This window comes from Sus scrofa, chromosome X (assembly GCF_000003025.6).
Source record: "Sus scrofa isolate TJ Tabasco breed Duroc chromosome X, Sscrofa11.1, whole genome shotgun sequence".
In the NCBI taxonomy this organism is placed as follows: Eukaryota; Metazoa; Chordata; class Mammalia; order Artiodactyla; family Suidae; genus Sus; species Sus scrofa.
This window is the reverse complement of record NC_010461.5, coordinates 120,387,494-120,413,278: the sequence shown is the minus strand read 5'-3', so window position 1 is coordinate 120,413,278 and position 25,785 is coordinate 120,387,494. Positions and strand designations below refer to the sequence as shown.

The 25,785-nt window shown below is 43.6% G+C and overlaps 1 protein-coding gene across 17 annotated transcripts in view; it reads right to left on the bottom strand.

Annotated features, from left to right (window-relative positions):
- Nucleotides 12,997-25,785, bottom strand: part of FMR1 (fragile X mental retardation 1) — a 39,051-nt gene continuing 26,262 nt past the window's right edge. Inside the window, exons 11-17 of one of the 17 annotated variants that reach the window (XM_005673959.3) lie at nucleotides 25,375-25,509; nucleotides 24,821-24,883; nucleotides 22,421-22,507; nucleotides 19,720-19,915; nucleotides 17,989-18,096; nucleotides 17,408-17,490; nucleotides 12,997-15,372 (exon numbers count right to left, since the gene is read on the bottom strand). In XM_005673959.3, coding sequence (XP_005674016.1) covers nucleotides 15,262-15,372; nucleotides 17,408-17,490; nucleotides 17,989-18,096; nucleotides 19,720-19,915; nucleotides 22,421-22,507; nucleotides 24,821-24,883; nucleotides 25,375-25,509 — 783 coding nt within the window. In that variant the 3' untranslated portion in view covers nucleotides 12,997-15,261. Of the gene's footprint in view, nucleotides 15,693-17,407; nucleotides 17,491-17,988; nucleotides 19,002-19,719; nucleotides 19,916-22,420; nucleotides 22,508-24,820; nucleotides 24,884-25,374; nucleotides 25,510-25,785 lie in introns of all 17 variants that reach the window. The other 16 variants (XR_002340868.1, XR_001302745.2, XM_005673954.3 and 13 more) reach the window with 16 other exon arrangements.

Below are 25,785 nucleotides of genomic sequence, written 5' to 3'. Positions count from 1 at the left end.
TGATACATGATGTCTCTATTCCATCCACTGCTGTTTCCGTGCTCTCCCAACTCATTCCCCCTGGACTCCTAAGACAGCCTTGACATCTCTGACTTGTGGTCTTGCCCACTTCAGTGCATTCACCACACTGGGACCACTGTGCATTTGTCAAGACATAAACACGATCATCACTGTCCTGCTTAATACCTTTCGACAGCTTCTGTTTGTCCTGACAACCCAAACTCCTTTCTGCAACTCAGGAGAGCTCACCTGATCCGCATCTCACTTACCACCCCGCCTTGGCCCTCCTCATTCATATTTTGCAGCCACAGCAAACTTGCCCAGACTCCTAATGCTCTCTTCTGCCTCTGCAAGTACTCTGTCCCCCACTTCCCCTTAGCTAACTCCTCATCCTCCTTCGGCCTCATCTTAAACATCACTCCTTCAGGAGAACTTTCTCGACCCTCTGACCAGATGAGATCCTCTTCTTCTACTTTCCTATAAGCTTCTGTTATAACATCCTTGATTCCATGGTCTTTGAGTGGGAAAAGTCAAATTCACAGTTAATTCGGAGAAAGATCTGCTCCATGTTCACCTCTTCCCACTCACTGGGAGCTCTCGCAGGACAGGATGGATTCCAGTAGCCATACGTCTTCCTAGTGGCTTTTCTTTGTTTACATTGGGCTGCATTTCCTGTGAAGCAAACATGCTTCCAAACCTTCCATCCAATTTTACCACCTCATCAACAAGGTGGGAGAATGAAGAATCTGTTTTTCCCTATCTGGACTTGGTGTGGGACACCAAAGTGTCTAGAAAAGCTCCTAATTCTTCAGGGTTTATGAGGGTGGCCAAAGATAATAAAATGCCCATCTTGGTGCCTTACAGCAGCACAGGTTGATTGCTCGCTCATGCTACCTGCCTGACACAGGTTGGCAGGGATTCTCTGCTCATTGCCACCACTGAACCTTGGCCAGGGAGGCTGCCATCTCACCTTGAGCTTCCAGATTGCTGAATTTTTTTCCCCTATTTGTGTCAGGGAAGGGAGCATGGAGAATCACAGCACCTTGGCTCTTCAATGCTTTGGCCAGAAAGGACATATAGCCTTTCTCTTTCCAGCTCATTGGCCAAAGGAAGTTACAGGGCTATGCATTGCTCGAGGGAGGCATGTGCCTGGAAGAAAGAAGAACTGGGAAATTTGGTGAGCTCTAGAAACTTCTAGCACCGGCATGATTACTAAGGGCTATCCTTGGAGTTGCTATTGCGGCTCAGCAGGTTAAGAGCCCGATACTGTGTCCATGAAGACGCAGGTTCGATCCTGGCCTCTCAGTGGGTTGAGGATCTGGTGTTGCTGCAAGTTGTGGCGTGGGTAGCAGATGTGGCTCAGATCCAGTGTTGCCACAGCTGCAGCTCAGATTCGACCCCTAGCCTCCTGGGAACTTCCATATGCCACAGGTGCTGCTGTGAAAAAAGAAAGAAAAAGAAAAGAGCTATCCTTTATTGAGGATGGGCCTCTTGCTTAGCACATTACATTCATCCTCCTTCTTGGCCTCGGGTAAGTGTGAGTATCTCCATTTTTAGGAGAATCTGAGCTTCAGAGATATTGTGTGACCTTTCTAGGCTAAGTGTGATGTTTAAGCTGGGATCTGAGCCTCTGACCATTGACTGGCAGTCAATGATGCCTCTCTGTCCCCACACACCTGGCAGGTGAGTCTGGCCCTTCTGCCAACCACTACTGCATAGCCTACACTACGCCATAGTACTCAATGTCCTTTCTCGAACCCTGTGCTTTTGTAGCCATAACGCTCTTGTCCTGGCCAAAGTGGGAAAAGTGTATTTTGGCAAAAACTCCTCTTCACTCCTTGCGATCCAATTGTAACCAAATCTCGCCACGAAGCTTCTCCTGAATTCCCCTTGCGGAATTCATTGCCCTACCTGCAGCTGTACTCAGTTCAAATCCCTAGCTGGATATTCATCACATGGATTTATCATTATCTGCTAATCTTCTTATTTCTTCCATTAGACTGTGGCTCCTTGAACAGGGGAGCCACGTCCAATTCTTCTCTGTGTTCACAGCACAGGGGCAGAATAGCTTCAAGGCGGCCAGCATTGGTAAGACATACGTGCCAGACATGGGCCTAAGGGCTTTACATGTGGTCACTAATTTCACTCTCATACCATTTCTATAAGGTCGGTCCTCTTATTAACCTCATCCATTTTTACTGATAAGGAAATGTAACCTATAGAATATTTAAATAATTCTCCCTTAGTCTCATAAGTAGTAAATGGCTGTGCTGAGATTAGAACTCAGGGAGTCGGAGTTCTCCTTTGTAGCTCAGCGGAAATGAACCCGACTAGCGTCCATGAGGATGCAGGTTTGATCGCTGACTTCGATCAGTGGGGTCAGGGATCTGGCGTTGCCATGAGCTGTGGTGTAGGTCGCAGACATGGATGGGATCCTGCGTTGCTGTGGCTGTGGCGTAAGCCGGCAGCTGTAGCTCCAATTCGACTCCAGCCTGAGAACTTTCATGTGCCGTAGGTGCAACCCTAAAAAGCAAAAATAGAAGCAAAAAAGAGAAAGAACTCAGGGAATCTAACCCCAGAGCTTCATCATGCTTGACCGCTATGCTACTGCTCAGAACTTCTTCCAGCTCACATCGGAGCCCTTTGCTCCTACATACATCATGTATTTCCTAAAAACAAAACAAAACAAAACAAAAAAACCCAAAAAGAACATTATCTTACATATGCATGGTACAATTATCAAAACTGGGAAATCGACATTGTCTATGTAATCTGCAGAATTTATTCGTAGCCAGACTTCCCAATCATGTTCCTTCTAACAAAAGACAGTGGCATTTTCTGGTCCAAGAGCCAGTCTCTGATCACACATTGCATTTAACAGTCATGTCTTTTTAGTATCATTTGTTCGGAAACAGTTCCTCAGTGTTTGTCTTTCGTGACCTTGATAATTGTGAGGAGTCCAAACCATTTCTTTGGTAAAATATCCATTTATCGAGCTTGTCTGATATGGCCACGTGATTAGATTCAGCTTATTAACTTGTTCGGCTGGAACACTACCAAGTGTGCAGAGCCCTTCTCAGGGCACCATACAAGGAAGCACCTATCGATCTGCCCCCGGAATTATCTTTTCTTTTATGCACATTTTTCTGTCTGCCAGTGTGTTTTTCTTTTGTGTCTCCAGCATCAAATACACTGCCTGATTCATGGTATATGTTTAATAAACGTTCGTTTAATGAATAAATCTAAAAGAAACCTGTTGCTCAAGTCAAAACCCTGCAAATCATAACGGTGGTTTCTCCCCTCTCATTGCCCCCACAGGTGATAATCACCAATTCCCACGGATTCTGTCTCCTAAATATCGTAGCAATGCCCCCCTTCTCCATTCTCACCGCCGTCGCACTGGCTCATGCCAACAACCGGGCCTCCCTGCCTCCAGTCTGTAATCTGTCTTTGGGAAGGTGAGTTAAAGAAAACACCACTAGGTCCTGGAGGATGGAGACAATAATAAGTTTAATTGGGGTAACTTCTAAGCCCAAGTGTTAGTAGGATGATATACGTGGTCTCATGTTCTATTACTTTCACAGTGAAGCCTGCCTTCCCCTTTGGGGACAGAAATGGATTGGATTTTTCAGTGGGGTTTCTAGAGTTGGCGAGAAGGGCAAAGAAGACGCTGTAAAACCAGGAAGGTGCTAAAGAAGAATACAAAGCTCATCGTGAGAACTGTCAGTTCTCCGAAACCTCCAGTCATGGACTCCAGGCCAAGCCAGGAGGGAAAGATCCCAGGGCTTGCATGGGGAGTGGTTTAGAGCCATGTGGCTAGCTTCTACACGTGCTGTTGGACAGCTCCGCTTGCAGTGAGGTATTCAGCCAGAAGCAGCTGGAGCTATTGGCCACAGCACACACTTGCCTAGTCAGTAAATAACCCAAAGCCACACAGCCAGCTCAAACAGAGGTCAGAAGTCAAGAATATTTTTGGTAGTAAAACTCCCAGCTATCCCAGGGGAGCCTTAGAAACATCTCAGACCAGGGATCAAACCCAGGCCGCAGCAGTGAAAGCACCAAGTCCTAACCACTAGACCACCAGGGCACTCCCTAGGAACACCTCTTGCTGTGGGGGAAAATCCAGGTAAAACGGTGCTAAACTGTGCCCCTAATGCCCCCAAGGAGAGCCTGCTGATGGCACCAGAGGCTGGGGGGATACAGCCTTTGCCCACTGGATCTTTAATTACCCAAGAGTTGTGTGGCTACTGCACAAAGCAGGAGGCAGTGGAGGCAAGGGAGGCGGTATTAGCACAGAGAACACTCATCCTGGAAGTGGGCGGAAAGCACAAAACATTGCTCTGAGTTGGGTCCAAGGTGCTCCTCTGCATCCATTTAGCAGAGACATCACAGCCACCGCTTGCCTTCACTTTTCTGCCCTCATGGGCCCATACCCTGTGATCCATGCAGGAAAATCTTCCCGGCTGCTCACCACGGTCAATGCAAGTTCAAAAAAGGAGGGAAATGACTATTATGTAGTGGGGCGGCCACACAAGGGTGTCACTCCAATCTGTTGTGCGGAGCGTAATTGCCTGACAGCCCCAGGTGCAGCCCTTCTGGATCCTATTCCCTGGGACTATCTCCAGACGATAAGTGAACACAGTAAGGGCACTAATGTACATCTCTTCGTGGCTCAGCGGAAACGAATCTGACTAGTATCCATGAGGATGCAGGTTCGATCCCTGGCCTGGCTCAGTGGGTTAAGTGAGGATACGGCATTGCTATGAGCTGTGGTGTAGGCTGCAGATGTGGCTTGGATGTGGCATTGCCGTGGCTGTGGCCGCCAGCTGTAGCTCTGATTCGACCCCCAGCCTGGGAACCTCCATATGCCGCAGGTGCAGCCCTAAAAAAAAAAAAAAAAAAAAAAAAAAAACCAAAAAAACCGAGGTGATTTTGGCTCAAGAAACGCCCATCCATCTGACTGCAATGCACATTATGATCTAAGATCCTCCTTACCCAATCCTCCCTCTTCTTTTTCCTTTACAGATGTTAGATCTGCATCACGGTCTGAAGTCTCTCTTGATCTTCTCTGCCATGTGGGAAAGGTAGTCAGAGCCTTAAATCTGATTGAAAGATGTGGACAGCAATCCTATACCTAGAGAGCGTGTCTGAACTAGGTAGGGGCAGGGGGCATATGAAGTATATCTGCCAGTATGGGCCCCTCCTGTCTTGTGTGGGTTCACCAGTTTCACCTTGAATTACATACTCGTGTAGCTGTCATTGGATGCAGAGTCTGCAGGTGCCAGCAGCTTCTTTGTATGTCAAATGACAATCCTTCCTGGTGGTTTTGTTACTGTGGTAGCTCTGAATATGGATCCAGTAGGTCACTGTGGCTACGATGGCCTTCTCATTGCAGATGCTTTGTTTTGCTCAAATACATATGTAACTTATGACTTAAGCTTACGGGTGCGTTGCATTTGTTTCTAAATGATGTCTTTCTAAATGTCTTGTCCTGGGGTAGCTTAATGACCTGACAAAAGAGTGAGGCCATCAGCAGCAGCCCATGAATCTATGTAAAGGTATGCTTCATTCAGGGAGGAGCGGGATACTTTAATATCACAAAAAGCACCACTTGAAGTTACATCCATTGTTCAGAGCAGCCAATGCCATGGGTTGTCCTCATATAACAAAGGGCTTAGCAGTAGCCATCAGTGAAACAGGCAGGCTTCCTTGTTTGGTACCAAGTCTCAAACTTGAGGTCGACATCAAACCAGCAGCTCAGGCAAAGCGGACAATAGGGCCATCTCAGTACCTATGGGGTGAGCAGCCACCTGTTCTTGCAGTTGGCTTGACCTCCAGTTGGATGTGCCATTTCCATTTTTTCTTTTTGGCCTGTTGCATTTTGCCCATTGTAAAGCTACTGTCAATTATAAAGTTCCAAGCCATCTTTCCATACTCTGCTCTGGCGCTGGGATCCCTCCTTTGCCAGTGCTGTCTTTTAGGTTCTGCCAGTAAGAGGCTCTAGAGGGAGACTGGAAGACCGTGGTTCTTCGCTCTGGCAGGTATAGCTCACTCCAGGAGCAGTGGCTGAATCCAATTTCCATTCTCCCCTGCCCCATGCCCCTCGCAAAGCCAGCATCATCATGTCTCCTCAGAGACACCAGCATCAGCCAGTTGGCTGGCACCCCATCCTGAGTGGTCTCTCAGCCACATGGGGGTCTGCCTGCATACTGCCAAGGTGTCAGTAGCAACTGATAAAGCCCCTTTCCTAGAGATCTGGGTTTTAACTGTGTGGGCCTTGTTTTGAGCTTTTGGGTTCTCATCGTCCCAGCCTCATCTCTCTGTTCCCCCAGGCCTCAGGATGGTGAATGCTTCCTGCAGAACCCACCTCTGTGGAACCTTAATGCTCCTGTTTCGCATTTTCAGTCCTTTAATATGTTGGACCAATCGCTATGTTAAATTCTGTTAAAAATAATGCCATTTGCAGCAACATGGAGGGAACTAGAGACTCATCCTGAGTGAAATAGGTCAGAAAGACAAATACCATATGACGTCACTTATATCTGGAATCTAATACATGGCACAAATGGACCTTTCCATAGAAAAGAAACTCATGGACTTGGAGAACAGACCTGTGGTTGCCAAGGGAGAGGGGGAGGGAGTGGGAGGGACGGGGAGCTTGGGGTCAGTAGACGCAAACTATTGCACTTGGAGTGGATAAGCAACGAGATCCTGCTGTGTAGCACTGGGAACTATGTCTAGTTGCTTATGATGGAGCATGGTAACGTGAGAAAAAAGAATGTACATATGTATGTGTGACTGGGTCACCTCACTGTATAGTAGAAAATTGACAGGACACGGTAAACCAGCTAGACTGGAAAAAACAAAAATCATTAAAAGGCTAAAGCAAGAAATAAACAAGTTCTCTGTTAAAATCACTGGGGTGAGTTCGGTTTCCTCGACTGGACCATCACTGCTACATCCATCTCAGGGAACTCAGCCGAGGAACAAGCCGCGGCAGAATGGGCATGTTGGATCTGAGAGTCCTACTTTGCCCTTCAGTGAGACGATCTGTTCCCAGGGCCAATAACTGTCGTTCAAGAGGCATGTAACATTCAGTAGCGGTGAGATGACCTACCCCTAATCTTGGCGGGGTCTTCTTGCCAGAGACACAGATGGCAGACTGGTCACAGGCACTTAAAACTCCATGGGATCAGAATGAGTTGGGGGCAGGGAGGGGCAGGTATTGTTTTACTGCCGCCTGATTTGCTTCAGTGGCTTCTTACTATTGGGGTCCTCAATCAAATCCGGCGACTCATCTGGTGACTTACAGATTCTTTTAAAAAATATTTATTTATGTGTTTACCTATTTATCTTTTTTGGCCACCCCGCAGCACATGGAGTTCCTGGGCCAGGCAGGGATCAGATCCCGGCCCCAGTTACGACCTAGGCCACAGCTGCGAGGACACAAGATCCCTAACCTACTGTGCTGAGCCAAGGATCAGACCTGCGTCCCAGCGCTCCAGAGACATCGCTGATCCAGTTGCACCACAGCAGGAATGTCAAGTTAGCAGATTCTTGAGTAACATACCCAAAGAGACCAAGCAGGTGATAGGGGCTCCGTTTTTGTCATTAGTGTCGGTGAGGTCAGGTGACATCCCTTATTAGGAGTAGATAGTTGTGGAGTATCTCTCTGGGCTGCTGCTCAGAAGAGCCTCCAAGACATGCACTCGACAGGCGGTGCCTTGATCTCTATGCTCAGACAAGGCCCTGGCGCCTGGGGACGACTGTCCTTAGCATGCATCACAGTGAAAAGTTTCCTCTGTGGGGACTGCTATCGAAAGTGTCCTTTCTGGAATGGAATGGGCCCTCCCGACTCATTATTGATGCATTGCAGTTATTAAGTATTGCTGGGCAAGTGCAACGTGCCCGAGGTAGGACAGACAAGGTCATCTTCATGCTCTGCCAGGTGAAAACACAACAACTGCCCTTTCTTCCTAGAGAAATCTAGAGAAGAGGACATTAGCAAGGTCTAGGGCAATTCTGTCCAAGAATAGTGTCATGTGAGCCACACATGAAATTTAAAATTTTCTGGCAGTCACTATTCAAATAAAAGGTAAAAAGAGACAGGGATAATTCATTTTAATAACATCGTTCCGTTAACCCAATTCATTGAGAATCTTAACATTTCACTATTTAAGTATCACAAATACACATTTTTCATTCTTTTTCTCAAACTACGCCTTTAAAATTCATTGTGTATTCTACACCTAGAATCTCATTCGAGACCAGCCTTTAACCACTCAACAGCCACATGCGGCTAGAGACCAAAGGCCCGGACAATGCAGCTGCCAGGCCACATCCAAAGGGGCGGTGATAGATGCAGTCAGTTCAGTCACTTGTTGGTTTATCAGGTGCTTTGACTGACATGCCAGCTACTATGCTGGACGGAGGGAACTCAATCCAGCACATCTGCACCAACCCTGCAGTCTGACAAACGGACCGGGAGTATGGTCCCATCAAGGGGGCTGAGGGCATCTGCAGCAAGTGTGCCAAGTCTCCTGGGTGTCAGTAAAACCAGTTCCAAATCCTGCCAGGGAGATCCATTTACTGGGGGCCTATCAGGTCCAAGAAGGATGACTCTTTGGGCTCCGGTGCCTGGTAGGTCTGCGGAATCCCCTGTGCACCTGTGTTCCAGGCTACATGGACAGGGGCAGAAAGTCAGCAGTCCCCTTGAAGAGGGCAGAGGATTGGGCCCTGGGCCAAGTCTGTTTTGGAAGGGACTCAAATCCGGGCTGGAGGGCCCTCAAGCAGTCGGGCTAGAAAATCAGTCACCTGGGTGGCGCAGAGGCCCGGGGAATGGGAAGCATTAAGAGGTGGCTAACCACTTGGCTGCCTCCTCACACCCTTCTTCAAGGACACAGGAGGCCTTGGAGATTTGCTGGCCAGGCAGTGGGCCGTTCATCAGCCAACCACCCTGGGCTTCTCCCATCTATCTCCTTTGTTCAAGGTCCAGAACCATCACGGGGCCACCTGGGGGAGCCTCAGAAAGAGGCTGTGCTCTCCTCCGGCCTTTTCATTTCTGCTGAGACCTGGGACACTGTACAGGCCCCCTTAGCTCCTCCTCCTCTCAGAGGCGGGCTTCCATCAGCACCAAGGGATTATCCCATCCCGTACTCCCTGGGTAGAAGGAGCAAAGTTAGGGAGGTACTCCTCATGTAAGATCCCACCGGCTTTTCCAGAATTCTCTGAATTAAGGCCATTTGCTCATGACTTATCCCTGATGCCCAGGATTTTCATACAGTCGTCTCACAATGCCAAAGTGCCTCGAAGGGGCTGTGACCTCAGTAGGGAAGTCTCCCCTCTGTGGCTACATGAATCTGATTTCCCTGAGCAGCCAAGCACAGGGCAGGCCCACGTACTCTCCCCCCACTGGTCAGACTCGTCAGCTCATTCGGCAAAAGGTAAACCCCAAACACTGGCTGTCCGCTGTCACTGCTATCACAGGTGTAGCTTCCCCATGATGTAGGCAATTCAAGCCTACTTCTACAAGCCTACACTGCTTCTCCATCATGTAGGCAGTTGAAACCTCAAGGGACCCCGTGACTACTGCTGGGACCCAATGCCCTACGTTTTGAAGCCCCTCAATGTGCACCTCAGGCCCCAGGCCCCACCCAAGCCCCTGGGTGGCACACTGCACAATGACAGGTTTCCAATCTAAGAGGCTTGGTTGCATCTACTGTTCCCATGGCACCTGAGACCAAGGGCTCTTTTCTCTCAACTGCTAGGGCTCACGGGGCTGGCTGGTTTGCAAGGGAGTGCCAGGGGATGGAGCCATCTCAGTCTGCCTTACATGGAGAACTTCCCCGGGCCTTGGTGACACACGGCATGGCCTTAGACAAGCACCAGAGTAACTGGTCACCAGTGATTTCAGCTCAGCCGGGCCGCCCACTGGCAGCCCCAGGAGGGAGGGCATCCAGCCCTGGTATGGCTTAGGGGATCCCTTCTGCAGTTTCCCAGAGGCCAGAGCTGGAGTACGTGGCCTCTGCCTCTAGTGGGGCACCGCCCGTGACTGGTGGGGGAAGGCAAATTATCAGCGAGGGTCAGCAAGGAGAGGCACGGGCACCATGCTCCAGCAGAGACGTGCAAAGCCAGGGCCCCCACTGCTGCTGCTGCTGCTGCCGCCCTAGGGGACGGCGTTCTCGGCGAGTCTACCTCTCTGCAGGCAAGGCTCACTGTGGCCTTGCAGGCAGAGGAGCAAATCAGGGCTTAAATGCCAGCTGTCAGGGGAGCTGTCTGGGAACACAGGCTGCTAGCGCCTGCCTTGACCTTGTGGGGGCTGGATTTGGACTGCAGGGCAGAGGAGTCTCCAGGAAGCTGGATTTGAGCCCAGTCCCTCCCGCCAGCTGGTTACCAGGCAACCTGAGGAGGCTCCCGGAGCCACGGGCAATCCTGTCTGTCCCTCCGCCCTTCTTAGAGTGCAAATCTGATGGTTTAAAACCCTCCAGAGGCCCCCGAAAGTCAAACCTCGGACATGGCACCACAGGCAAGCCTTCCTGACAGCACCTCCCGTCTCACTCTCTGCCTCAAATTCTGTGTGCCAGGTACACCGCAGGTTCCAAAAGCTTCCCGCAGTCACTCTTCACGGCTAGAGCAAGGGCGCCAGCCCCCTTTCTCCCGGCTAACCCCTCCAACCTGCCCTCCTTCCCCCGAGAAGCCCTTCACTGACCACGTCAACCCCGATGTGGGCTGTTTCTCCTCTGTGCTCCCGCCTCACCCCACGCGTCCTAGCACTTCCGTGCCATGTGCTGGGACTGCCTGTTGACTCACTGAGCTTCTCGAAGGCCTGAAATATTAACTTTGTAAGAAGCTTGTGAAGTGCCTGCCATATAGTGGGTGTGCAGTACATATTTCACGAGACCCAGATGAAATCAGGTGAGTGGTTTGCTCGGTAGCTCTCTCCACGTCAAACACGAATACCTGGGTAACGCGATCGCACCGCTGGCGTGAGGATACCTTAGCAACGGGGTGTTCAACCCACGAGTCATTTCACCCACGTGGAGAGGTGAAATGACTTTTCCAGCAACCACAGAGCCAGTCTATCCCCTGGTCAAGGGTGGAATCTGCCTCTGGATTCCTCCCTTTTCACAGCCGAACTCCTCAGGTCCCTTTTTATCATGTAGTATCTATGCTGCACTTGCAGCTTTAAATGACATATACTCCAGGAGCACTAGTACTCTAATTCTGACACAATACCTGACAGGTTTTGATCTCTAGGGAAATATGACAAAGGTGCCTCAGTATCCCCCCCCCCCAAAAAAAACCCCACCAAGTTGCTTTTTCTTCTCTTAGCACAAGCCACCTAAGTACTGTACGATACTGAGTAACGATAATACACCCCAATACTCAGGATCTCATGCAACTACCTCTGTTGACAATTTTCCTTCCAATTTTTGACCTACCTCTGAAATCAAGTGCATGGTATACAGAAAATGATGTGAAGACCTTTAGGAACTTAGTTTTGAAGCTTAATCTTTTTTTTTTTTTTTGCTTTTTAGGGCCACATCGATGGCATATGGAGGTTCCCAGGCTAGCGGTGTAATCGGAGCTACAGCTGCCAGCCTACGCCACAGCCACAGCCACGTGGGATCCAAGTGGAACCGCATCTGCAACCTACACCACAGCTCTTGGCAACGCCAGATTCTTAACCCACTGAGCGAGGCCAGGGATCGAACCCACAGCTGCATGGTTCCTAGTCGGATTCGTTTCCGCTGTGCCACAATGGGAACTTCTGAAGCTTAATCTTTAATCATTCAGCAAGTGCAACCTGCAGACAGACTTTTAATGCCTCGCCCATTAACACAACTCATTAGCATAAAAAAATAATTTCCCCATTTCATCATAGAAAGCTCTGAGGGAAGTGGAAAGAAAATTTCTAAATAGCCTCAAATAAAATTTGGACACAATCCTAAATAAACATACAGAGGGGAAGATGCTCAGAATTTAAATAATGGTACCCTTCAAGCCTTCAGCGCAATGGAGACTAGCATCTGGTAATGGTTATTTTGGAATCACTGGTTATCAGGGACATCAGAGGGTCATGAGGGAAAGATGCTACTTGTGACCATAAAACTGGCTCAAGAGTGATCAAATGAGAATACGGACTCTAAAAGGCACTTTTCCTAAACACGAGGAGCCCGGAGACCATGTTCAGATGAGAGAAACGCCTCTGAAGGAGCCAAGAGGAGTCTCCAGATCGCTGCTGCCCACAGGCTGTTCATGTGTAGCGAGCACTGAAATGCGAAACTAGGAAAACCCAACAAATTCATGTGAGGGTGGTTGCTACTTACCACCTCCAGTGGACTGCGTGAGAGTCCAGAACTACGAGTACCTGGTAACAGACATCCAGACAAATACCAGAATGAAAAACTGGAAAAGCAGAAAACAAAGATGGATTTTTACAAAAAATCCATTTATGCAGAGAGAGGACTGTCCCGCATCATTGGATCATTTTGGATTTTCACACCGGGTTAGAACTGTGACGCTGTGACCTTCCCCTTTCTATCCCGCCTTCCAGGCTGTGCCAGAACTCCCTGAAGTGACAACAGTCAACTCGGACACATTCTACCTACGAACCTGTCATGTGATTTACTACTGAGATTCTGACAAATGAAAAAAAAATTTAAATACACAGATCTAATATTTTCCAAACGGCAGGCTATGTTTATGCGTACACAGACAGGAGTATATGTTTAATATGGTTCGGTGGCATCCTATGTAATTAATGTGTTCAAATCCTCCAACTGGGAATACGTCGAATTATTTGCAAGCATCTACATTTTAAGGGCACATAAAAGATTCTCTGCAAGGCATGATATATGCTTGGCAGGATTAACACCACCCCCGCATCTTTGATTTTTATTATATTTAGAAATGTAAGACCAGGAGCAAACATCTGTCACACTAATTTTTTGCTTTTTCATAAGTGCAACTTTTTAATAAAAATTTACATCTAGATAAACAATCTTCAGATTTTTGAAACTTTAATAAGATTTTTAAAAACATCATGACTTTGAACTGAAAAACATACACGTTTAGCACACAAATATTGTAATATGAATCAACTTCAACTCCATTTGAAAACATGTGACTCAAATTACAGTTTTAGAAGTTAGTAATTCACATTTAAGCAAGTTAGCGCCTTGCTGAATTCAGCCTTTGTAAAAAAGAGACTCAGTGCATATTGTAATGGCACAATGTACTTTTGTACCATTTTGTTGATATTTTTTCACCTTATTAAACAAGATCAAGTTCTTGAAAGTTGGTAGGTAACGGCTAACTTCCTATGACATGTGAAATTTCCAAGGTAACAGTTACATTTTGTAACAGAACACTTTCTATAGATTTCTTCTCCTATCTTAAAATTTTAAAAGCAATCATTTGTAAGGATTGCGTCAACGTCAATTTAGCAGAGGAAGATCAAACTTTATTGAAACTGCTTGCATACAAAATATATTGCACTATAACCAAACAAATGTCAACATAAAATCCAATCTGTTGTCGCTAATATGTACAGAGAATATTGCCCAAGAGCAGTTACATTACAAGGTCATTCTACCTTGGTTAATTATCTACAGTATTTTAAACCAAACAGCTTACAGATGATGTGTGCAAGGTACCAATTTCTGTTTTCAAATACTATACATTCCCAGAATAAATAACTAGAAATCAACATTAATGTTTGGCAATACTTTTAAAAGACTTTTTAATATTCTTGAAATCATGTGCAGTTTGTTGCCATTTTTATATGCTTATTTGTATGCAAGGAAAAGTAACCGGAAAATGAAAATTCAAAGAAACAAACTCACAAAATACATCAGAGGCAGAACTTCGGTTTGTACGGCTCTGTACAGATTCAGTGGTACCCCTACTTGGAGTTATTTTTTAAGAAAAATATAACATCTTAGAGTGAAGGTCCTTCACATATTTTTTTCCTCAGTAAATTTCATTCATTAAAAAAAAAAAGAGACTCAAAACCAAAACCCAACACATCAAAAAAACGAAAAGAAAAAAAAAACTAAAAAAAAAAATCATTTGTTAACCAATTCTATCTGCTTTCCAATTCTGCTATACATTAGACCTAATATTTTAAAGTTTACAAAACATTTAACTGGCTGCCAATGTTACTGAGACAAAGTACCTGTACTTCGCGGGATTAATATGCACACATGGAAATGACCTTCCCATCTCCCCCAAAGAAGCTTGAAATTAAAACAGGAAAAACGTCACCAAACTTGGGGAGGACAAAATAAAAACAGCTCTAAGTTAAAACTGGTCATCAGGCCAAAGATCAGGCATATCCTACTAACTTTCGACCAGGAAGATTTGTTCCTAGCTGAAAACATTTTAGCCTCTCTCAAATGAAAAGACAGTTATTTCTTCTCCTGTCTGTAGAGAAAAATTACACATCCCTCTCAATAACACTATTTGTCAAACTTCAGTGCAACAAAACAAAAAACAAAAACAAGTCCTATTCTTTATGCTGCCTAACCTGATGTTTATGTAAGAAAAAAAATATGGAAAGCATGCATTCCTCTATAAAGTACTAAGTTTGACAGGGTTTGCTACATCTTTTAACAATTAGTGTTTCCAACTTATCTTCCCTGAACTCTGCATCCAAATATAATATTCCTACCTGCCAAGATATAAAAAAGGCACAGATCATACAACTTTTTTTTTTTTTTTTTTTTGCTAATGAAAATGACAAACGTCACATCACACACATCTCAGGGTCCACTAAAATACTGGAAAAGTGGACCAAAACATAAACTGACACAGGACATGAAATGACAAGAGTATTTCGAGGACTTCTAGATGGAATTAAAAACAGAAGTCTAATATAATGACCATAAATGCTATTTATTCCGAAAAACTGAAATGTCCCGGTGAGTTATCACCCAACGCAGGAAAACGGTCCAAATTAACAAAGAATACCATTGCCTGGTATTTAAAAAATAAACCAAACCAAAATCTTGTCCTGAAGTACGAAGTATGTTTAATTACTTTCAAGTAATATTTCAAATTTTTAAGATCTCTTTTTGTGCAGATTTGGAAATGGGTGCTTATGGCCAATACGAAAAACGTAAGTCTTAAGAGAACTGGTGCTCATTTCATGCCCTGTGCCACCTTGCCTACTATTTGTCTTTGGCCTAACAAAGTTTGCTAATATGGAATACGAGTTACAGAAATGGTATAGGAAATATAACTCCAGAATTACGCAGTTTAGGGTACTCCGTTCACAAGTGGTTGCTGACCGTCCACGCTGTCCGGCTTTTCCTTCTTCTGGTTACGATCTTTACCCGTGCGCAGCCGATTACCTTCGCTGGAGGTATTCTGTAAGGTTTTAGTGTGGACACTCCTTTCATTATTGCAGTCAACTCTGATCTAAAACAAGTTACAGTTGTTATATACACAGACCACATCCTATTGTCATCTGTAATTGGCCTGACAAGAAATTTAAGCCCGAAGTGTCAATTCCACAAGTTACAAGGGGAAATGGGGGTGAGAATAGAAGAAGTGCAAGAAATTAAGGTCGGGTAGGATCTTTATTTGGTTTATGATTTTAAAACACTCTTCTTCTTTAACTGGAACACACTGGTCATCTCACTGGGTCCAAAGTTAGATAAAAACTCACAATCCTACCGTGTCTTCTTCTAAGTAGAACAAAACAGTGAGAAACAAACAGTTAAAACGAATCACTATTACTGATGACAAAATAAACATGTCTATAATACCAGAGTTCCAAAAAAATGGGTTATTCTTCAAAGATTATAAAACCCAGGAGGAGAGACACAAATTAATGTCTTCCTACTCTGATGTTACCAGAGTAATAACTAACTCTCTTATTAACTAGCCTTCAGCTGACATCTTTTTAATCTATCATGAGTATGATTAAGTTTCTCTCCATGGAGGGCTCCCACTGTCTTAAGAGTAAATCAGCATGAGCGTGGGTTTCTATCAGCTTGTATTTTAGAAGGCAAGTCAGATGATCACCCAACTTGAATTCTGAAGAAGGACGGTATAGGGAAATTTGAAGACTCTAATATGTGGAAGAACTGGAACCCCAGGAAGGATGTAGAGATGAACAGAATTAAAAAATATACAATATTGAGAATTATATACTATTTTAAGCACCAACCCAGAACACTTAAACACTGCTAATGGAATTCTAGATGCTGTACAAAAGGAAGATACTATTGACAAATGGGCCTAAAACACAAAAAAATATCGATCTGCTTCAAGCACAAATGTTACACACAATCCCAAAAAGGTCCACTGCAATTTCAACATGCGGTTAGGTGCTGGTCCTGGGTGAGTATTTTCACTGGCTGTCAAGCGGGGAATTACCAGACCGGTACCTAAACGCCTTACACGTCTGTAAAGCACATGCACGTACAGTATGTCACGGATCTGTGTCCAGGTCTGAGGTCTTTTCTACGCTGGTCCTTCCGAATCAGCCAATAGTTATTACCTACTTGCAACCACTATAAATTCGAAAGAGTATTTTGCCTTGGCACCTCTGCTCTTGAAAAGTCTGTCTCACTCATCTTGGGCAGTGGTCCCAATCCAATTCACGGTCATGAAGGAACCCCAACTACCTGGAGTAAGACTTCAGAGTTACAGAAGCAGCAGAAGGGAATATGGGTTCTGGGAATCGGATACCAGGGTTCAAATGTCACTCCACTGTATACCAACTACGCAATCTTTCTAAAACTTGAGTTTACTCACCTACAAAACAGATTAAGAAAGCGTCTTACCTCGGGGGGCTGCTGAAAGATTGAGATAACACACACACAAGACACTCAACAAAGGTGTCTGGACATGCTCAGGGGGAATGTTCCAATCTCCTAATCATGGGTTCAGCGCAGGTGGATGGCCAGCTTTTGTAAATAAAAGCTGACTGAGTCAGCAGGCACTACCAGCTGAGTATCATCAGCGCTGTCTATCGTGCTTATTACCCAGGAGCCAGACACCTTCTTTTCCTTACTTTCCACTCCAAGAGGACACTCTCCCCCTGCAACTCCCGGGAGGAGGGATCCACAGGGCTTACACCAAGTCTCTCTCTTCGTGGTACATTCCTAGATGTTTCTTTTCTTGGGGCATCAGGGGGACCACCGGTGTGGACCTACAGTCATACTGCGGCTGTCAAAGTCTTCACAAACACTTAGACTGCATATTCTCTAGAGAACCCTTCTCTGTACACTTGCCACAAAGGACTAAGACGGCCCACAACGGTAATGCTGAAAGAGAGTATTTCACATACACCACGTTCACAACCTTTGAGCATGTTTCACACTCAAGTAAAATAAACTCATCAACCTCAAACTACTGTAACTCAATTTAGCTGAAAAGAGGCACAGAGTTTTACCTGGAGGGATCCATCTGCTGTTCTGCCTTTCGCCTCCCTTGGATTACGCGAACGATTATCTGTTCGGGAGTGATCGTCGTTTCCTATGGGGACATTTTCAAAAGGTTCACTGCTCGCTGATTCTAACATACTTACTGGAAGGTCTGTATTCCCACATCCTCCACTTAGACAGACCAACCACAGAAGCTAAAATACAATCCACAGCTAGTGATCCCAGTTACATACCGCCTAACAGTCCAGCATGCTGCCCAGGAACAGAAAACACGCCCAAGGCATCACAATTCTGCACCAAATGTGTCGCAGGTCAACCTGAGCTAATGACCAGATGCTACGTTTAGAACAGCCCCGAGACGCTGAACTAGTTATCAGGGTTCATCCGTAATTTATCCCACATGAACCCTAAGGAAGGCTGTATCACATTGCTAATTCCATGAAGGAGAGGCTGAGCCTTTCCCGTGGTGACCAGCACCAAACAGGAGAAATGGGGTCTTGGGAACGTATCACTGAATCGCCACGATTCTTCCCCGAACTTCAGTTGTTACAATTCACCTCTGTTTCTTAACACGTGAGAACCTCTGTACCTTTGAAGCCACCTCCGCGTCCTCTTCCTCCCTGTCCTCTTCCTCCACCTCCACGCCGTCGCCCGTCTCCTCTGCGCAGGAAGTTCTCCCTCTCTTCCTCTGTTGGAGCTAATGACCAATCACTGAGTTCGTCTCTGTGGTCAGATTCTGTTTCAGAAGCATTTGATGCTTCAGAATTAGTTCCTATCGAGAGTTAAAAGTTATATACCATTGTCCGACTTTAAAAAAAAATTAGGTTAACAGAAGCTTCCAGAGACGTTTCAGGGGTAATCCAATACTCTTCCCAATTTATAAGCCCACCAAAGAGTCACCTTCCATTTTGTAAAACAAATTATCTTAAGTTGAAAATGAAGGGTTTCACAATATTTGAGGTAATTTTTGCTTTCAACATCTCTGGTTCTCAATCAAGAAAAATACAAGGTATTTTATTGCCATCTAAGTTCAAACCTGAGTTTGCCACATCGTTAAACAGCTGTGCTCCTTAAACATCTGCGCTCTCTGGAGGAAAAGTTGTCTATAACAGTTAAGTGCAATACCGTGACGAACAAAAGCTCTTATCAAGAGAGTTCCTGGTAACAAGGTTCGGCCCAGGGACAGAGGGGACTATGCACACAGTCTGGTCACCTCTGAGAGGGTGCCAAAGGTGGCCACCTCGACAACTATCTCAGGGCAGGCTCTCTTGTGGGATCAGGGACTGAAGCTAGCTGATACGGGGAGACACTTTCCTGAGGCTTGGTCCACAACCTTCCCCCCCACTCCCACTGGAGTAACTGATCATGATAAAGGAATTATTGTAATAAACCTGTCTCTCATGCCTGAGGGGGTGGGTTAGTGACAGAGGGGGCGGGAGTGGGAGGAAAGAGCTCCGCGGGGAAGTGGGACTTCAACGGCATAAAGACCAGACTGCTGGGAGAGGGATTCGGGGTGAGGTTCAAGGCTGGCCTTCGGAATAGGTGTCTCTCCCCCACTCCAGAGGATCACACCTCTACTACCTCTCTCTTCCTCTGTTGGAGCTAATGACCAATTATAGCTTCACCATTATAGCTTCATTCGTGTGGATCTTGAAGGCTTTTCCATCTTAAAGAGTTCCTTTTTGAAATGCAAATATTTGTGAGATGGATTATACCTTATACCATCATTAGCAAGTTACATAGTAGATACACAGTTGAGCAAGAAAGACAGTAGGCACTGGCAGGTGGGACAGCGTTCAGGGAAAGGTACTGGGAGAGAAGAAAGAAGCACTGAGAGAAGAGCTGGGAAGGCAAAGAGAAACTTCGCCTACTTCTTGACTGTGCCTAGGGCTGACTTTGGCCATGCCACTCAAAACCACCTCATGAGCCATAGGATGCAGACCCCTGATTTACACAGTCCATCCAGCAAGTATGACCAGCACATGCCTGACAAAAAAATGAGCCACAGTACACAAATGAAAAGTTTTGGCTATACAGTAATAAAATCAGGAAAGGCCTTGGGAAAGTCATCAACATACAAGGGCTTAAGCAGATTTATCCCCGGTCAGAACGTGGACAGAACTCACACCTGCCCTGTGAATTCTATGTGTTATTATCAGGTTTTTACTCTGTATGTCTCTCGCAACACAATTTGACCCACTGTGAATTGGAAACCATGTAGTGAGAAATTGTTATAATGGGGTTCTAATGAATATTAGAGATTAGCAGCTATTAAGTCTAGGAACAGATAAAGTTACTGAGTAAAATGCTTAGTTTGTACCTGAAGTATATCCAGGACCGCGTCTGCCGTGCCCCCTATTTCTGTAAGGTCTACTACCTCGACCCATTCCTTGACCATCATCAGTCACATAGCCTTTTTCCTTATCTGTACGATTTGGTGGTGGTCTAGAACTAGCTCCAATCTGTCGCAACTGCTCATCAATTTGTAATCTCTCCAAACGCAACTGGTCTACTTCCTATTTAAAATATACAAGATAACAGTAAAAATAATTTGACATTTTACTTAATAATATCTTTCTCCTTTTTATCAGATAAAAAGTATACTGGAAATATTTCAGTTTCAGTTCTAAATTTACAGTAAACACTGTTACACAGAATTATCAGGAACTCGAATGGTCTCCTTAAAAAGAAAATTACTATATAGATAACAGATTATTGATGTCCAGAATTAGAGATATAACAAAAATACTCAGCATTAAAATTATATTGATAAAATTTAAAGTTATTTAATTTGGCACTATTATCCGACAGAATCTGATAAGGCACAGTATGCTAGTTTTGGGACTTCTTGATAATAGGATATTGAATAAAACAACTCTAAAATATATTAATACAGATACATGACACTTAAGGTTTAACCAGCTAACCTTAAAAATCACACATTGTAAATAATCTTAATTGAAATAGATTTGCCAGTTAATATCTTAATTAACAAAACACTGAATTTGGGCCATCTTCTGTTTTCAAAAAACAAATATACTACAGTAGGTCCTTGGCTATGACTATACAAGTAAGAAACAATTATTTTCAATGAACTGAAAATGCTTGTATTTCTTATATGGGGAAGGACTATTTAAAGTTGGAGGTCTTACATCACGTCTTAAAAACCTCTTAAAGACTACAACTGTGCTAGAACAAGTATGAAGAACAGTAAGAATTCAGCTGATCAAAATATACACCGGGGGTCCGCTAACAGACCTTCACACACAATGCTTCCGACATGCTGGGTTCTGTCAAATCCAGACGAAGTCTCAATTCTAACCCTTCTCCTTCCAATCTACCCAGAAACATCTAGTTACTAGCTATAGGGAACTGGAGCAACGACTAGAGTAGTCCTAGGTGTCTCAGTCAAGGAGAGGACGCCACAGGGACTGTCCACATGAACAGTCACTGGGAGAGCCCCTGCAAAGCTAAGTTCCTAAAATCTTGGTTATGGCAGCTTCAGGAAAAGGGCAGGTAAGGAGCTAGGTGAGTTTCATCTGTGCTCGGAATCAGAATTTCTGTTTTACAAAGGACCTGAGCAAAGGAGAGACTGCAGCTGAGTGAGTGGCTTACTCCAAAAGTACAGTTATAGCTCATGGAATGGGTATATCTTGCAAAACAGAATGATATTCCAGGTTATCCCCCTGGGGCAAAGCAGCCACCTTTTGGTGAAAGATGCCAGGCCCACTCAAGGGAAGATCTGGTGATGGAAAGAATGGCAACAGGACAGCTGCTGATAACCAAAAAAGATATTCAATTGTGAAGAATAAAACAAAAGATCTAAGCAAGAACATTAGTCAAAAGAACAAGGGACTATATACAATGCAGCCCTAACTCTCCAGGTTTTCAAAATTATTTAAGCTAAAAATAGGAAGATAAACACATAGAACAGATTACACATAGAACACACTTTAAAACAAAAGCAAATAAGCAAATCAATGGGGTATCCTATCCATGCAAACCTTGCTGGATGAAACCTCCCCATTTTTAATTATTAACTGACCACCATAAGAAAGATTAAGAAGTACCTAGCTATTGTATTTTTCTTCCTTATTTGCATATAATTATAAATTGTTTAATTTTATTCCTTTCTTTTAAGAAATCAGCAAAAAAATTCTTATTAAGATAGCATCAAAAATAAAACAGCAAGTTGGATTACTTTAAAAATTCTATTTAGTACCAGTTACAGTATATTTTTGACACATGTGGATATGAAGAAGAAATCATAAAAGTGACATGGGTAAAATTCTACTTTATTGGATCACAGAACATTTTGGCCAAAAGAAATTTTAAAAAGCACCTATTCTAGGATTTGCCTACAGTCATGAGTTAGTTCATGGCAGAAGAGAGACAAGAAGCAAACTGCTGGATTGCCAATCCAGTGCTCTTTCTGCTACACTGTGCAGCCCCCACTGGTTCCTGCTTTCACGTGTGCAATTTAGAGGAGGCATAACAGTACAAATACTAACTAAAATAAGCATTTACAAGACACAAATTGTTTCTATTTTGTATAACAGAGTATAGAGAAAAATATGAAGGGTAAACATTTAAACAGAGGACTTCATGAAACTCTGGGATCTCCCTGTTAAGTGACATAAAAGGGACAACAAAGGCAAGTATTACAGACACAAAGTTTGGCCTGGAAAAAACTCACAAGGCTAGAAAGGATCAGCGGGATGAAAGGGCTCTGCACAGGATTGTCTAAGGTGAGTATAAGGGTTTAACAGAAGAATAATGGGAAATAAGGGAATTTTCTGAGAACTGGGAAAACTGGTCCTTAAATTTATAATGATGGAAAACTGACTTGTACTTTCAGAAGGAATACAATAAGCTATACAAAGGAGTATTTTTTTCTATTATCTTTTATAGGTCATTCATTATAATGTACAGGCTAGAATGAATCTTAACTGCTTTAAGATTATGGAGTTTTTATATTTCAGTGCAAAAGGATTCAGAGTTAAAGTTCTTCCTGTTCTCACCTTTAAATAGTTCAGATGATAATCCAAAAGAACAGTGGCATTAGCGATGCTGTCCTTTGTTCCCACAAAAACAAACGGTACCATACCCTGAAAAAGAAATGGCAACAATAATCCTACAAAATTAACGATGAATTAATCGGAAAAATGCAAATCATGACTAAATCACTAGCACGGGGTCTGACAAACAGTAAGTACGCAAATGTCTGTTGAAAATACAAACCAATACATAAAAACAAAAGAAACTGGTATATTTGACACATCTAGTGTGTATAGGACAGATCAGTATAGCAACCCTTAAATGCATCAGGTTACTATGTTTTAAACACTACTATTAAAGGTTGGCGGACTCATAAATTATGTAACTCAAAGTTATATAAGCTTTAACATGAGATGTATAAACAAAATGGGTACTTTAAAATACTCTATTTACAAGTTTCAACTAGATCAAATTCTTTAAAATAGTAATTCAAAGTTAGATACTACAGTACAAAAGTAAAAACTGAATCAACTTTGCTAACCAAGTCAACAAACAAAAAAAAAAAGAATTAGGATAAATTAAAATGCACTTAGTAATTATTCTGTGGGGGGGGGAAACTAGGCACATCCATGAGCATAAAATTTTGCCTTTTATTATTTTTCAATAATGTACTCTGAATACTGTAATGGGTTGAATCATAGTGAAAGTTTGACCTCCCTATGGTACTACTTTAATACAAGGATAGATTTTGAAAAAGGGGGATACTAAAAAGTTATACTTTCAGCTCACCAGTACAAATGAGAAAAAAAAAACAACTTTCTTGTCATAAGTTATAGGGATGCCTAAGCCAGTTGTACAAACTAATAATAGGCAATTATGACATTCGAAGTTGAGACTAATTCAATATTCTGCTACTGATTAAATTCACATGGTTACTGGTATTCACAAGTGACTAAAGAAAAGCACACAGTAGCTTTGACGTAGATACATGAGAGTTTTCTAGGTGAAGTTTCTAGGTGTGAGAAGCCAAGAAGCTTAGCAAGTATCACTCTCTTAAAAAGAACATTCGTTTGACAGGTGTGGGTACTGCCAGGCTGCTTTTGTTTGCTTGCACTCAGTATACAGCATCTTAAACATATGTGGGCTTGGAATAGGTATTTTTCTTTTTCCTTCCACGTGAACAAGGCTGTTGATAGGGAACAAAACTGAACAATTAGGACATAATGCTTGCGGACTGACATCCATCTGGTAGGCAAGGCACTGCCTCCTAGTAACAGCCACCACCTGAAGAATCGGGTGCCACTGAAAACTCATGGGCTTCGTATGGATCTTCCTTTACATTGAGTAATACATGAAATACGGAAATAATCAGGACTATGAATCAGAGCTCTTGTCTCAAAAACATTTTTAACTGTTGATTTTTCTTCCTCAACTCACTGTGTTACAAAGCAGTTAACCGTATTATTTTCCAAAACATCCTTATTCTGAAATGCTACCACCCTTCCCTCTGGATCACATACAACCAAAATAAGCTTTAAAACCATATGTCACTGATTTAGTTTGATCAACTTTGGAGCAAATAATTTTTTAAAAAATTCTCTTCCAACAGGTCCAAACTGCTGATGTACTCAAAGTGTCATTCTAGTTCAAGCACATCACTAGTGGACCAGAACAGTTAAATTAAGACAAAGAGAGGCCAGAGTAGAGCAGTGGCCATCAATGTGAACACCAGGAAAACGTGATTCCCTCTTCTGGGATGAGACCTGGGCAGTTATATTTCAGTTATATGAGACTTGCAGTTATATTTCTCTTTATAAAATGGCTTTTTTGGCCTTTAATCTCTAGTGGGTCGTAACATTTTCCCTATAAACAGTTCTCCCAGACCAGGTAGGGGGGCCTGCCCTCAAGGAACTCACAATGTGGTTGAGGTAACAAGTAAACATCTATATAGCTACAACAGGGGTGAGCACAGTGGACCATGAAGGGGGAAAAGGCTCTTGAGCCAGTCAGGGGGAGGTCAGTACACAAGGAAAGCTGCACAAGGAGTAAGGTTAAAGTAAGGTGGCAAGTTGAAGGGGAAAAAAGCGCTCCAGGCAGAGGAAACATAAGCATACATCTAGAAGCAGCAGAGTAACGTAATGCTGGGAGAACTCTAAGTACTTCGGGTACGGCTTGCTCAAGCCTCTCTATAGTGCAATGGAGGAGGAGGAGTAAGAGATGATATTGGACAGGCGACTGAAAAAAAGGCCTTATAAGAAACACGAAGGAGTCTGAGCTTTCTCCCCAGGGCAATGGATCCACAAACCCACAAACATTCCTCCACCGTCCCCCAACCCTGAGGATTGTTGGTACTCTTTCTTAACAAGGGGAATAAACATTAAAATATAAAATTAAAATGTATTTTTCAAGGAATGTTTTCCTACCTGCCAAGCCTTGAGTTCAGGTTTCTGGGATTCCCCTGCTACAACTGATGAAACCACTAACACCTAAAGCAGTATAAGGAATGCAAGTGATGTCATTAACTGTAACAAATGATACACAGAAGCCTGAACGCAGGACTTTCACTGGAGGGCTTCTAAATCCTTTCTAAACAATTAGGTTAGTTCAAATATTGAAAATCAGTTTTTAATATATGGTCTTAAGTAGTAACTTATGCATCTAAGAGGAGGTACATTGTGAGCTACGTACAACCTGCAAAAATTCAAGAGATATAGCATGAAAAAAATAAGTCCACCCTCAAAAGAAAAACGCAACCCCGTATTTTACGTTTACAGCATACGATTTGTCACTGTGAATAAACTGAAAAGTAAGTACCACTTTGGTTGGTAATATCTCATAAGGTGGCAATCAGATCTGAAATAAGTACAGCATGAGTAGCCTATCAGCCTAACGAGAGAAAATACCCGCAACACCAACTGTGACATTTGGGTTGAAGAAATTACTTTCAGTATAAGTTAAATTGACAATTATTTCTTACCCTCTGGACTTTTGTGCTGTTAGGTTGAGAAAAATGAGTGCTGTTTTCCTTTATATCTATATGTTTTTTTTCTTCTGAGGGAGTAGGTCCAACCCGTGAGTTACTGGAAGGTAGGGAATTTGGTGGCATAATTTCCTTGGTGAAAAAAACAACATACAAAAGAAGAAAAAAGGACCAATTTTTAAGACTTTATTGAGCTCCATTATTGTACCAATGATCATGTTTTTAAAAATATGGATTATTATAAACGGTTTTGGTCAACGAAATTACAGAATGAAGAATTACGCTGTAAAAACCCACAAAGATTTAACTTCAGCTAAAAGAACTTTTCGCAAAAGAAGACTAGACAACACGTGAAAGTTAAGGCAACTTGGAAGGATTTTATCTTCAATAGTACCAGTGCACAGAAGC